General features: G+C 45.4%; 1 protein-coding gene across 3 annotated transcripts in view; it reads right to left on the bottom strand.

The window, feature by feature from the left end:
* The window catches only part of SPTBN2 (spectrin beta, non-erythrocytic 2), a 101392-nt gene that overhangs the window by 48256 nt on the left and 39620 nt on the right, over positions 1 to 13516 (bottom strand). For all 3 annotated transcript variants that reach the window (XM_087705309.1, XM_087705307.1, XM_087705308.1), the window contains one exon: positions 8462 to 8613. In XM_087705309.1, coding sequence (XP_087561435.1) covers positions 8462 to 8613 — 152 coding nt within the window. The remainder of the gene's footprint in view (positions 1 to 8461; positions 8614 to 13516) is intronic.

Raw genomic sequence — 13516 nt, 5'->3', positions numbered from 1 at the left:
TTTCTATAACAACAAATCTACAGTTTCATTTTTTTCCACCTCAAGCACGAAGTCCAGAAGCGGTTTCCAAATAGAAATAGAAGTATTTTGGTCTCAAGATTTATCTCAGTCTCCGGGCAGATGGGCCATGACAATACCCAGCTGTGACTTCTCCCATGCCCCACTTCGGAGACTCTACAGTTTCATTTTTTTCCACCCCAAGCACAAAGTCCAGAAGCGGTTTCCAAATAGAAATAGAAGCATTGGTATTTTGCTTGTTCCTTGAGATTTTTCTTTCTCCTCCACACTCAGGTTAAGGAAGTGCCCGAGTCTGCTGGTCCTCTGGTTTGACCCATCCCCTACTTCCAACGCAGCTTTGCAATCCAGTCCTGCCAACCGGGTTGCACAAGGCGGGAAGCCGGTTTAACCAGCAGCCAAACCGCCTTCCCATCTGTAGTCCAGACAGAGCTGTCGGAAGAGTTCGGTCTGCTTGCCATTGAGGGTTGTTTTTTAAAAAACAAACAAACAAACAAAACAAAGCCCAGAGGGAGGGGTGGAATCAGACAACCCCTCCCAGCCCAAGAATTCCTTTTCCCTGCTTGCAAACCGCAGAGGAATGGAATGGAGCAGGAGGTGGATGGAAAGTTGGCAGTCCCCAAGCAGGTATGGGGAGTTGGGAAGAGAGGCGTGGGCTCGGACGAAAGGAATCGCACCACATTCCACAAATGAGCTTGCGACATGAAACTGTCAAGGGAAGGAAATGATGAGTTTCCTCCCCTGGAAGATCAATACGAAAGAGAGTAACCAGTCCTTATCTTCTCCTTAACTATCAGCTTTGGACTTCCTAACCTGATCCAATAGAGATGATACCATGGAACACTCGGAGGGTTATTCCACTTCAGCTTCGGGTTCGATTTCTCCTTCCCCCCAAAAGCAGGAAATGAGATTAAATTCTAATCTAATCACAGAGATTTCCTCTGTGCATCAAACGTAGTTTTTGCATGTGAAAAGAAGCCATATTTCATTTAAGGAGTAAGCCATGCAAGACTGGGTTCGCCCAACATGTTGTTGTTACTTGCAAAGTCGTGTCCGACCCATCGCGACCCCATGGACAATGTTCCTCCAGGCCTTCCTGTCCTCTACCATCCTCTGGAGTCCATTTAGGCTCACGCCGACTGCCTCGGTGACTCCATCCAGCCACTTCCTTCTCTGTCGTCCCCTTCTTCTTCTTCTTCTGCCCTCCTTCGTTCCCAGCATGAGGCTCTTCTCCAGAGAGTCCTTCCTTCTCAGGTGGCCAAAGTCTTTGAGTTTCCCCTTCAGGACCTGGCCTTCTAAAGAGCGGCCGGGGTTGATCTCCTGTTAGACCGACTGGTTGGATGGCCTTGCAGTCCAAGGGACTCAATGCAGGAGTCTTCTCCAGCACCAGAGTTCAAAGGCCTCCATTCTTCAGCCTTCCTTGTGGTCCAACCTTCACAGCCATCCACTGCAACTGGGGAAACCATCGCCTTGACTATATGCACCTTTATTGGCAGGGTGATATCTCTGTTTTTTAGTCTGCTGTCTAGATTTGCCATCGCTTTCCTCCCCAGAAGCATCTTTTGATTTCTTGGCTGCAGTCCCCATCTTGCCCAACTAGCTAAGCCAAAAAAGGAACCAGCAAATGGTACCTTGAAGGGTTGAATGAATTCAGTTTTATGTCTCAAACCACTGCAGCCAACAAAGCGCCAACACATGGGCAAAATTCATTCTCTTGTTGGGGTACTTTCCCCAAGCCACCTGCCTACAAATCTGTACCTATTTAGGGGTTTCCAAGGGGAGAATGAATCTGCAGGCATTCCTCAATTGACAACTGTTCATTTAACGAAAGTTTGAAGTTATGATGGCCTCGGGGAAAAAGTGATTTATGGCCCATCCTTGAAGTTATGACCAGTGCACCCCACTCTAATTGCAACTCACTCTGGCGCAATTGCGATTTGCAACTTTCCACACTGGTTTCAGGCACACAAATGGGAAAGCCACATTCTCTTCATCACTATATGATTTGCTTAACAACCATGGTAAAAATGGTCATAAAATCAGGTCCGGTCTCATTTAAAGACCACATCGCTTGGCGGTTGAAATTCCGCGGGGTAAAGGCAAGGGCTACCTCTACTTTGAAGCAATAGTGAATTGAATTGAATTGAATTTATTGCACTTATATGCCGCCCTTTTCCCCGGAGGGGACTCAGGGCGGCTCACAATCCAAGTCAGGGAAGGGGATACAAATACGGGATAAAAAGACAAACAAAACAATACACAATTTAAAAGCACACAACAACCATACCATTCGAGGGCGGGGGCAAAAGCTCTTTAGCCCCAGGCCTGCTGGAACAGCCAGGTTTTAAGGGCTTTGCGGAATGCCTGGAGGGTGGTGAGGGTTCGAATCTCCACGGGGAGCTCGTTCCAGAGGGTCGGAGCAGCCACAGAGAAGGCTCTCCTCCGGGTAGTGCCAAGCTTCTATTCATCCCTATCCTTCATAAGAATGAGGAGGGGGAGGCAATGGGGGAGGGGGCTTCCACTACAGGGCATGGACTTTTAGATGCCACCACCCGGTGGCTGAGCGCACCCAAAATGACATATCTGGAATCTAGGATAACAAATTGCAAGGCTTAATTGGGACAGTTAAGGGATCGATCTATGTTATCGATTCTCATTTTCCACTCAAATTCGAAGCATTCAAATGGATTGGCTTGGTATAACGTATGAAGTTACCCTGACACACACACACAAAAAGCTAGCCAAGGTTAAAAGCAAGCATTGCTGTATCATATGAATGCAGCTGCTAGGTTTTCACCAGATGCATTGCAAGTTGCCCCAGAGTTGACTCTAGGCAAAATGGGCAGCATACAAGTCTAAAATAGGTAGGTAAGTAGATAGGTAGATGGATTGTAGGTAGGAAGGTAGGTAGATAGAGATGGATAGAGAAATGCAGACAGATGATGGATGGATAGATGGATGACAGACAGATATAGACAGAGAGATGGATAGACAGATATAGATAGATGGATGGATGGATGGATGATAGACAGACAGAGAGATATAGGCAGAGAGATGGATAGATAGGCACATACAGGCAGATAGAGTGAGTGAGTGAGTTTGTAAATGTAATTTCTATATCTAGGAGGGGAACAGGAATGGCCTCGCCTAATGTTAGATGTAGCTCTTCCAATCGTAGAATCATGGCTAGAAGGGACCTTAGAGGTCTTCTAGATCAATTCGTTGCCCAAGGCAAGAGTCTTCATATTATCCTGGACAAAACGGTTGTCCAATCTTTTCTTGAAAACCTCCAGTCATGCCGTTAACCTCAAACATTATAGTTACAAATTTAACCTCTATCACCATCCATTACCAAGACTGGAGTTGTACAATTCTACACTGATTGAAGACAAGTTGGAACAGAAATTCCAAGCCTTCGAGGAATTCGAATTCATAGGTAGATGACTTTTTATTTATTTATTTGCATCCCATATTTTTATTATTTTTACAAATAACTCAAGGCGTTGAACATTTCCAACATACCTTCCTCCTCCTATTTTCCCCACAACAAAAAAACTGTGATGAGATGTGTTGGGTTAAGAGAGAGTGATTGGCCCAAGTCACCCAGCCAGCTTTCAAGGTGGGACTAGAACTCTGAGTATCCTGGCGATTGGCCCAATTGGCGGCTGTCATGCCTAAGGCGGGACTAGAACTCACATTCTCCTGGGGATTGGCCCCAAATCTCACAGCTGGCTTTCGTGCCTAATGCAGGACTAGAACTCACATTCTCCTGGGGATTGGCCCCAAATCTCACAGCTGGCTTTTGTGCCTAATGCAGGACTAGAACTCACATTCTCCTGGTGATTGGCCCAAAGTCACCCAGATGGTTTTTATGCTTAAGGCAGGACTACAACTCCTTGTCTCCTGTTTTCAAGCCTGGTCTAACTACTAAAGCAAAACTTGCTTACTTCATCAGTCAGCAATTCAGGATGGTCGGAAAGAGAGGAATTTTTTTTATAGATAGCTGGGAGTTCAAAGCCATCAGACAAAGTAATGGCCAGTGGCTTAAGATAAGGAGAAAGTTTCCTTGAAGTTAAGCTTGGCTCTTGTCTTATTTCAAAGGCACTCCCATTTAGTCCTCTTGACCATGGGGCCGAAGGGATTTGCTACCGCATTCTGGTTTTTTTCCATTTCCTAGTCTAGCTCAGAAGCCTTCAAAGAAAGATTCCTGCACGTCAGTCATTGTTCTTCATGCAGGTATATTAGAGATTTAGAACAGGTCAAAAACAGGAAAGAATTGAGATCTTTGGGGCTATTTTTTGAGTTTTTCTAAAAGCTGCAGTGAAACTGGTCGAAACAGGATTCCACTAGGACCATTGCTGTGATTCACCAAAATTCTTGAAATGTTCTCACCCAAGGCACCCAAAGGAATAATAGATAGAAACTGAACAAGGGGAGATTGAACCTGGCAATAAGGAGAAATTTCCTGACAGTGAGAACAATTAACCAGTGGAACTGCTTGCCACCAGAAGTTGTGGGTGCTCCATCACTAGAGGGTTTTAAGAAGAGATTGGACAGACATTTATCGGAAACGTGGTACATGTATACATGTATCCAACAAGTGTAAATACAAAAACAGATTTAATGTTAAGAAAATTAAAACATACTAAAAACGTGGTTCTAGAAAGATGGGAGTATTTTCTTTTGGACGAAGAGAGGGAGAACTATTTAAGTGCCTAGTACAGGATACGGGATGTTTGAAGAGATCTATAATCAAATAAGGCCAACTCTTTCTGGTTTTAAGGGTACTGGGTGTTGCCATCTCTCCTTTTAATGACTTCCTTCCTTCTTTCAATACCTTTCAATGATTTCCCGAGGCAACTCAAGTCATTTAAATGGATTTTTTTTTAAAAAATGTGCATATTTTTACAGTCACCCATTTTAAGTACCTGTATATAACTCCAAGCAATTAACAAATGAGTTCTCTTGGGGAGGGGGGGATCCCTATTAAATCCCTATAAACAAGACAGAAGTTTTAGTTGAAAATGACTCAAATGAAGCACTGCGCAATGCCAACACAGGTAACCCTCAACTCACAATTGAAATCCAAATTTCCATTGCTAAGCAAGTTCAGTGAATTGTGTCCAATTGGACAACGTTTTTCTGCCACGGTTGTTAAGTGAATCACACAGCTGTTAAGTGCATCTGATTTCCATCATTGACTTTGCTTGCCGGAAGCCGGCCAAGTGATTGTGTGAACCCCCATCCCCACCCAGGATGCCGCAGCCATCATAAATACATACTGGTTACCAAGAAACTGAATTATAATCACATAACCCTGGGCAATGCTGTGATGGTCATAGTTTGAGGACCAGCCATAAGTCATATTTTTCAGTCCCATTATAACATCAAACAGTTGCTAAGCAAATAGTTATAAGCAGAGGACTTTCTGAATCGGGTTCCTCTTAACATAGTGGTTCCCAAACCTTTTAGCATCAGGGACCAGTTTCATGGAAGACAATTTTCCCACGGACCTGTGTGTGTGTGTGTGTTTTGGTGTGAGAGTGCACAACCTAGATCCCTCACACGCAGTTTACAGTAGGGTTCACTTGCCTCTCGCTCACTTGCAGCTATGTGGCTCTGTGGTTCCTAACAGCCCCTTGCTCTAACATAACCTCTGACTCCAATGCCTGGAGGAAAAACCAGAAATATTCCAATCTCGGGGGAGAGACTTTTGAGTCAGCAAGAATGAACAAAATCTCAGCCAACAACGGGAAATCAATGATGCCAACTGGTCACCCTACCAGCCACGAATAACAGAATAATAACAGAATAACCGTTCCGGAGGTCTTCTAGTCCATCCCCTGCCTGCATGAAGACTATACCTGTGATGGCGAACAGCTGCTCTTCCAGGTTCCAGTGCAAAGACCAGCTGATCAGCATGCGTGTGCGTGCCAGAACCCAGGAGAGAGCAGCTGTCTGGAGCGCATACGCGCAACGGAACCCGGAAGAGCAGCTGGCCACTGCATGCATGAGTACCAGCCAGCTGCTCTCTTCTGGGTGCCAGTGGTCACATTCCAGTTTTGGGGACTTAACCATTATTGCCCTATACCATTCCGGAGAAATGGCTGTCCAGTCTCTTCTTAAAAGGCTCCAGTGACAGGGCACTTTGCCAACCGTTCCTCTGGTTAAATGTCCTCACTGTCAGGAAATTTCTCCTTAATTCCAGGTTGCTTCTCTCCTAAGATTAGTTTCCATCCATTGCTTCTTGTCCTGCCCTCAGGTGCTTTGGAGAAGAGGTGCCCTTCCTCCTCCGGGTTCTACTTGAGAGACCGCCTTCTGCCAATTACCTCCCACAGACCCGTTAGATCGCACAGGGTCGGCCTCCTCCGGGTTCCGTCTACCAGCCAATGCCATCTGGCTACTACCCGGGGGAGGGCCTTCTCTGTTGCAGCTCCGGCCCTCTGGAATGAACTCCCCACGGAGATTCGGAACCTCACCCCTCTCCAGGCCTTCCGGAAAGCTGTCAAAACCTGGCTGTGCCGGCAGGCCTGGGGTTGATGAGTTCCCCTCCCCTCTCGACTTGTATGGCTGTATGACTCTTGTGTATTTTAATTATATGTATTGTGTTTGTATCCCCTTTCCCCTTTTGAGTTGTTCGCCGCCCTGAGTCCCTCCCGGAGAAGGGCGGCATACAAATAAATTAAATCTGAATCTGAATCTGAACCTTTTTTGTGGCAGCCCCTTGGATATTGGAACACTCCTATCATGTCTCCCCTGCTCTTTCTTTTGGAGTCAACACAGTCGGAGGTGACGCTCTTGAAATCTGCGTCATTTTCTAACATTTTCCCAGCCTGCCTTCAGCATCTTCCTTTCCTTCGCCTCCCCCGCCACACCAGCCGAAAAATTCAGCCGCCAAGACAGAAGCACCTGCCAAGCTGCCAGGCAGGGTGTATATAGGTTGCTGCCTGCCAACAGGGAAACTGGAAATTCTGCCTCGCTTGAGTTAGAACAGGCTGTTCCCCTCCCGGCTGCAAAGAGAGCCAAAGCTCGGCATTCTGGGAAACAGGTGTTCGGCTTCCCCGGCTAGGTGGGTGGTGGCTGTGGCTGGCTTGGAGAAGAGGAGAGAGAGAGAGAGAGAGAGAGAGACGTGGCAAGGGATGAGAAGCACCACTCGGCTGGGCCGGCCTTTTCGAAGCCCGGCCTGATCTGGGCAGGCTGGACCTGCCTCTCCTAGAATTCCTAAGCAGCATGGCGCCTTTGAAGCTGGGAGAGGGGTGTCCTCCCCACTCCATCTCATTGTTTTCTCAGCAAAGGGCAGTTTTGCCATGTTTTTGTCAGAAACCACCCAAGACAGTTTGCGCCTTATGACTTTGAGGTTCAAGCTTAGGAGCCCTGATGTAGCGGTGGTGAGGAACGCAGTATTGCAGGCTAACTCTGCCTATTGCAAGCAGTTCGATACTAACCGGCTCAAGATTGACTCAGCCTTCCGTGGGGGGTAAAATGAGGACCTTTATTGTTGGGGGGGGCAACAATCTCTCTAAGGGGTTTATACAGTATGCCTCTTGCCCACAAACACCCTGGGTCCACATTTTACCATCCTCGGAAGGATGGAGGGCCGAGTGAGACTCGAACTGCTGGCGGGGGGCAGAATTTGCCTGCAATACTGCATTCTATTTTTTTTTAAACTTTATTAGATATATTTCAACATTAAAAGGCAATGTATAGTTCCAATCATTACGTTTCTGTATCAATGTCTCTCACATTAACATAGTTACTAACTATATAGATTACTATGCTGTGTATTATATATACAGTTAAATTATATCAATATTTATATCAATATATCAATATTACAGACATATACATTTTTCTTTCTTTTTGATATATATCTTACATATTCAATACAATACAATAGCAAGAGTTGGAAGGGACCTTGGAGGTCTTCTAGTCCAACCCCCTGCCTAGGCAGGAAATTCTGTACCACTTTAGACAAATGGCTATGCAACATCTTCTTAAAGACTTCCAGTGTTGGGGCATTCACAACTTCTGGAGGCAACTTCTGTTCCACTGATTAATTGTTCTCACTGTCAGGAAATTTCTCCTCAGTTCTAAGTTGCTTCTCTCCTTGATTAGTTTCCACCCATTCTTTATGTATTAGCTTTACGTCTATCTTCCAACCAAATGTACCATATATTCCAGAGTTTATAGAATTCCGATTCAGAACTGCATTCTAATCATTGTGCCGCCACTCTTAAAATGTTTTCACCAGATGAAAACAGGTTCTATGCTTGCTGATTTAAATGCTTTTAACGACAGACATTGGACACTGCATCCCTGAAAAAATGCCCCCTCCCCACAATACCAAAACATTGGGAATTTTGTTTTGTTTGTTTGTTAACTTTTAAAAAAAATCAATCTTGGGAAGGGGGCTGCTTTGGGCTTCCCCAACCTCCTCCACACTCACCAATTGCTCCCCTGAGAGCACTTCCAGGAGACGCAGCAGCATCCGTCCATCTCGTAGGTCGCTGTACAGATCACTGATACGGCAGGTGACCCGGGCCAGGTGAGAGTTGACCCATTTGGTGAACGTCTTCTTCTGTACCGCTTCTCGTTCATCTGCAAGAGAAAGCCAGTGTTTTGAGGAGCAAGGGCCTCACAACCACAATCTCAAGCTTCCCTGGAGCTGTCGGCAAGGAAGCGTGAGCTGTTCATACTTTTCTGGAGCTGGGCCTAACTTTGATCTACAGCCATTGGCTAAGTGTTCTGACCGAGGCTTCCCGAGAGAATGAAACAAACTCCTTCTTGTCCCGACAAAAAACCCTTTTATTAATTGACTGTGAATTCTGCTCATTCACATCCAGCAAAATATTTCAAGGGAGGATTTACAGTCACTGACCTTATCTGGCTTGGAGAGCTGCCAGGCCGAGATCTGCAAAACTTGGCAAGGAGTCTCGGAGAGTCACGAACTAATTAAGTGAACTAATTGTCTCCTGCAAACTCTACCCCCTTTTCACTCCTCTTTTATTTCCTCTAGGAAGGGCCATTCATCGTCCACCTGTGGCCTTCCTCCCAAGTCGGCCCCTGTTCTTTAGCTGCTCCCGTCGTCTGGCAACTCTGCGCAAACGCACACTGGGAACAGGCTCCAGCTGTTCTTCTGCCTCACTGATGTCTGACTCTGAAGGCAGCTGATAACTGACATACAACTCTGGCCAGCTCTCTGCCTCCAACACAGAGCCCTCATCAGAGCCTTCCCAAGACTCCAGGACTGGCCCAGGTTCCTCCCCAACCTCCTCACTGTCCGAATCTGCTGCCAGCCCCTCTGGCCAATGCTGGGCCACAACACTATGGTCATAAATGTGAAAAATGGGCAAGTCACATTTTTCAGTGCCCTTGTAATTTCAAACAGTCAAACTGTTTTAAGTCAAGGACTACCTGTAAAATTAAACAAAGATGGAAAAGATCAGGGAACTGACATGAGTGACAGCCATTGCTGAATTGGGATAAGAAAGAAGGGGTTATCATTTATTTGCTTGTATTTAAAGAAGGGTATTTTTTTTTTACAAATGCTTTGACAAGGAGATAGTAACATACAGCCAGCAGCTGTTCAAAGGTAACAGGAGAAGGCAAGCCAGGCAGCCCTTGTTTGAATTAAAGATTTTTTTTCTTAATTAAAATGGCTGCATTCTCTACTCATGGCATTAATCATAATCATGTTAATTTCTTAATTTTTGTACGGCAAAATAGCTTCCTAACCACTCAGGACTGCCATTTCTGTCTTTTACTGCTTCTATGCTGTGCTCTTTAAATTGCTGTTTTCATTTTGAAAAGCTTAGCTGATAATTATAGAATGCTAAAATCCAAGGAAAAACTGTTTTCGGACAGGTGTCGTATGATCCAGAGGTGTTGTATTATGAATGCTACCTTTTGCTCCCCTTAAATTAATAGCAGGCAAGCAATCAATCAATGCTTAGAGACAGTGTTGTTATTGCAAAAGAACTTGATTATGATTAAAACCCATAACTCATAATTTCATAAAATCAAGGAGAAAAAAAGAAGAAAAGAAAGTAAATTTAGTTGCAATCAAATTTAAATTAGGATTTGAAACCCAAATAAGATCAGGTATCTTACATCCAGATGGGATCAAAAATACTTATGACCACACCTGAAACCAGAACTGGAGTTTTATTAACTCATTATTAAATTCAGCCACTTGGCAATTGACTCATATTTACGACGTCTGAAGTGTCTCGGTGTCGTGTGTGATCCCCTTTTGGCAAGCAAAGTCAATGGGGAAGCCAGATTCACTTAACAACTAGGTGGCTAACTGAACAACTACAGGAACAGACTTAACAACTGTGGCAAGAGAGGTTGTAAAACAAGACAAAACCACAAATTTCCCACTTAACAACCTGAATGTTGGGATTCATTGTCAGCGTAAGTTGAAGGCTACCTGTGTACTTCTGGCGATTGAGTAGCACGCACTCTGCCCAAATTGCTCGCTCGTTGGCAGGTTACTACGCAGGGGGATGCAAAAGCAAATATTAAAAATGGCCTTGCCCATTCACAGGGCACAGCACCATATGTCCCTGTTTACATGTTCCTTCCAGTTTCTCAGAAAGCATCATTTGCTGGCAGCTGGATAAAATGCAAATCGAGCAACATCAATGAGTGGGTTGGAAGGGAGATCATGGGACAGGCAGGATGATTCAGCTGGCTGGGCAATCTCTTATTTCTTATCAAAGAAATCAGTGGCTAAGATGTTGAGCTTGTCGATCAGAAGGTCGGCAGTTTGGCGGTTTGAATCCCTAGCACTGGATAACGGAATGAGCTCCCGTGATTTCTCCCAGCTTCTGACAACCTAACAGTTCGAAAGCAGGTAAAAATGCAAGTAGAAAAATAGGTACCACTTTTGGTGGGAAGGGAACAGCGCTCCGTACGCCTTCGGCATTTAGTCATGCCAGCCACATGACCAGAGAGACATCTTTGGACAGCGCTGGCTCTTCAGCTTTGAAACAGAGATGAGCACCGCCCTCTAGAGTTGGGAATGACTAGCACATATGTGCGAGGGGAACCTTTACCTTTATCTTAGAGTTCTTCCACATGTTAGGTGCCAGGTAATACTAGATCTCACTGTACCAGACGATCGTCTAGCTAAAGTCTTGTCTAGCCAAACTGCTTTGATCTTAATTTTATTGCTCACAGCTTAAACCGTAAATAAGACAATCCGCAGTTCAAACCACTACCTTGCGTTGAAATTTACAAGATGGGTAAATCACTCTGCCCTCAGCTTCCCCCCCTCCTATCTACGATAAAGGGGGAGGAGGGTATCATTTTCTTATTGAAATTCTTTGTCTTCCTAATGATTCATCCGTAATACAAAGAATGAGCTTTCAACACATGAAAGGGCTACAAAGAAGCCAAACATTAATATTTACAAGAGAAGTTGGCAACAGAGGGTTGCTAAAAGAAACCTTCAATCAATCAGAATAGAGCTGGAAGGGACATTGGAGGTCTTCTAGTCCAACCCCCTGCTCAAACAGGAGATTCTACTCCGGGGATGAAATTCAGCAGGTTCTGGAGAACTGGTAGTGGAAATTTTGAGTAGTTCGTAGACACGACAAATACCACCTCTGGCTGCCCCCAGGGTGGGGTGGGAATGGAGATTTTGCAATATCCTTCCCCTGCCATGCCCATCAAGCCACGCCCACAGAACCAGTAGTAAAAATAAAAATTGAATTTCACCACTGCTCTAATCTATACCAATTCAGACAAATCTTGTCCAATCTCTTAGAAACCTCCAGTGTTGGAACATTTACAACTCCTGGAGGCCAGTTGTTCCACTGGTTAATTGTCCTCACTGTTAGGAAATTTCTCCTCAGTTCTAGGTTGCTTCTCTCCTTGATTAGTTTCCACCCATTGCTTCTTGTCCTACCCTCAGGTGCTTTGGAGAATAGCTTGACCCCAACCCCTTTCAAATATTGGAAGACTGCTATCATGTCACTCCTGGTCCTTCTTTCCTCTAGACTGGGCCAAACCCAAATCCTGCAATCTACAGGCCTCTAATCATCTGTGGCTGCTCCGACCCTCTGGAACGAACTCCCCGTGGAGATTCGTACCCTCACCACCCTCCAGGCCTTCCGCATAGCCCTTAAATCCTGGCTGTTCCGACAGGCCTGGGGCTAAAGACTTGCTGCCCCACTTCGAATGGTATGATTGTTGTGTTTTTAACTATGTTTGGCTTTTATGTTTTTTGTAATTCTGTTTGTTTTTCCCCTCCCTTTGAATTGTGAGCCGCCCTGAGTCCCTTTAGGGAAAAGGGCGGCATACAAATAAATTAAAACTAAACTAAACTAAACTAGCTGCTCTTTTTGGCACTTTTTCCAAAGTCTCAACATCTTTTTTGTAATGTGGGGACCAAAACTGGATGCCGTGTTCCCTCCCAACTCAAGATATTTGATTACAGGAAGTCCTCGACTTACGTAGTGACTGAAGTTACAAAGACAGAGGGAACAAAAACATGTCCGTGCTTATGACCATCGCAGTGTCCCTGGTTGCATCTGGTTCCAATTTGGGCACTTGGCAACCAACAGGTATTTATGAGGGTTGAAGGATCCCAGGGTCAGGTTGCCATTATTTCGTTTAGAGCGAGTAAGCAGCTGTATAAATTCTCTGACATAAAAAATAAAATAAATGTATCGCCATTTGCCCGCTGCCTTCTGACAGGCAAAGCCAATTAGGACAGCCAGCAGGAGGAGGTCACAAGTCATGGCCACGTGTCTCACTTAATGACCACGGCGGGGGGGGAAAGTTGTAAAATCGGTTGCAGCCACGTGACGCCTCAATGACCACACTGCTTAACAATGCATTTTCTGGTCACAACTGTGGCTATAAGTTGAGGACTATCTGTATTTGCCTTCTTTCCCCCATAGCCCAAGATGAGCTGCTTTTGGAGAGTAGAGTAGAGTAGAGTAGAGTAGAGTAGAGTAGAGTAGAGTAGAGTAGAGTAGAGTAGAGTAGAGTAGAGTAGAGTAGAGTAGAGTAGAGTAGAGTAGAGTAGAGTAGGAATAGGAATAGGAATAGGAATAGGAAGGGACGTTGGAGGTCTTTTAGTCCAGCCCCCTGTTCAAGCAGGAGAACCTATACCTGTGATGGAGAACCTATGGCACGCGTGCTCAAAGTGACACACAACACCCTCCCTGTGGGCACACACGCCATCGCCAGCTGCTCTTCAGGTGCGCCGGCCAGCTGGTCTTCATGGCCTGAAAATAGCCCCCCAAAACGGCCATTTTCCAGGCTGTTTTGGGTCCTTTTTTTTTCAGGGCCCGAAAAATGGCCTGAAAAACGCCCAAAAAAACAAGCATGCACGCACTGAATCTCTCCTGGATCAGTTTCCACCCATTATTCCTTGTCTGGCCTTCAGGTGATTTAGAGAATAGCTTGACCCCGCTCCCTCCTCTCTGGGGCAGCCCCTCAAATATTGGAAGATGCTCTCCTGTCTCCCCTGGTCCTTCTCTTCCCT

The sequence above is a fragment of the Thamnophis sirtalis genome, unplaced genomic scaffold (assembly GCF_051295495.1).
Source record: "Thamnophis sirtalis isolate CommonGarterSnake01/CBP01778 unplaced genomic scaffold, rThaSir2_p1.2 scaffold_2, whole genome shotgun sequence".
NCBI classification, from domain to species: domain Eukaryota; kingdom Metazoa; phylum Chordata; class Lepidosauria; order Squamata; family Natricidae; genus Thamnophis; species Thamnophis sirtalis.
This window is presented reverse-complemented; position numbering and strand designations above follow the sequence as displayed.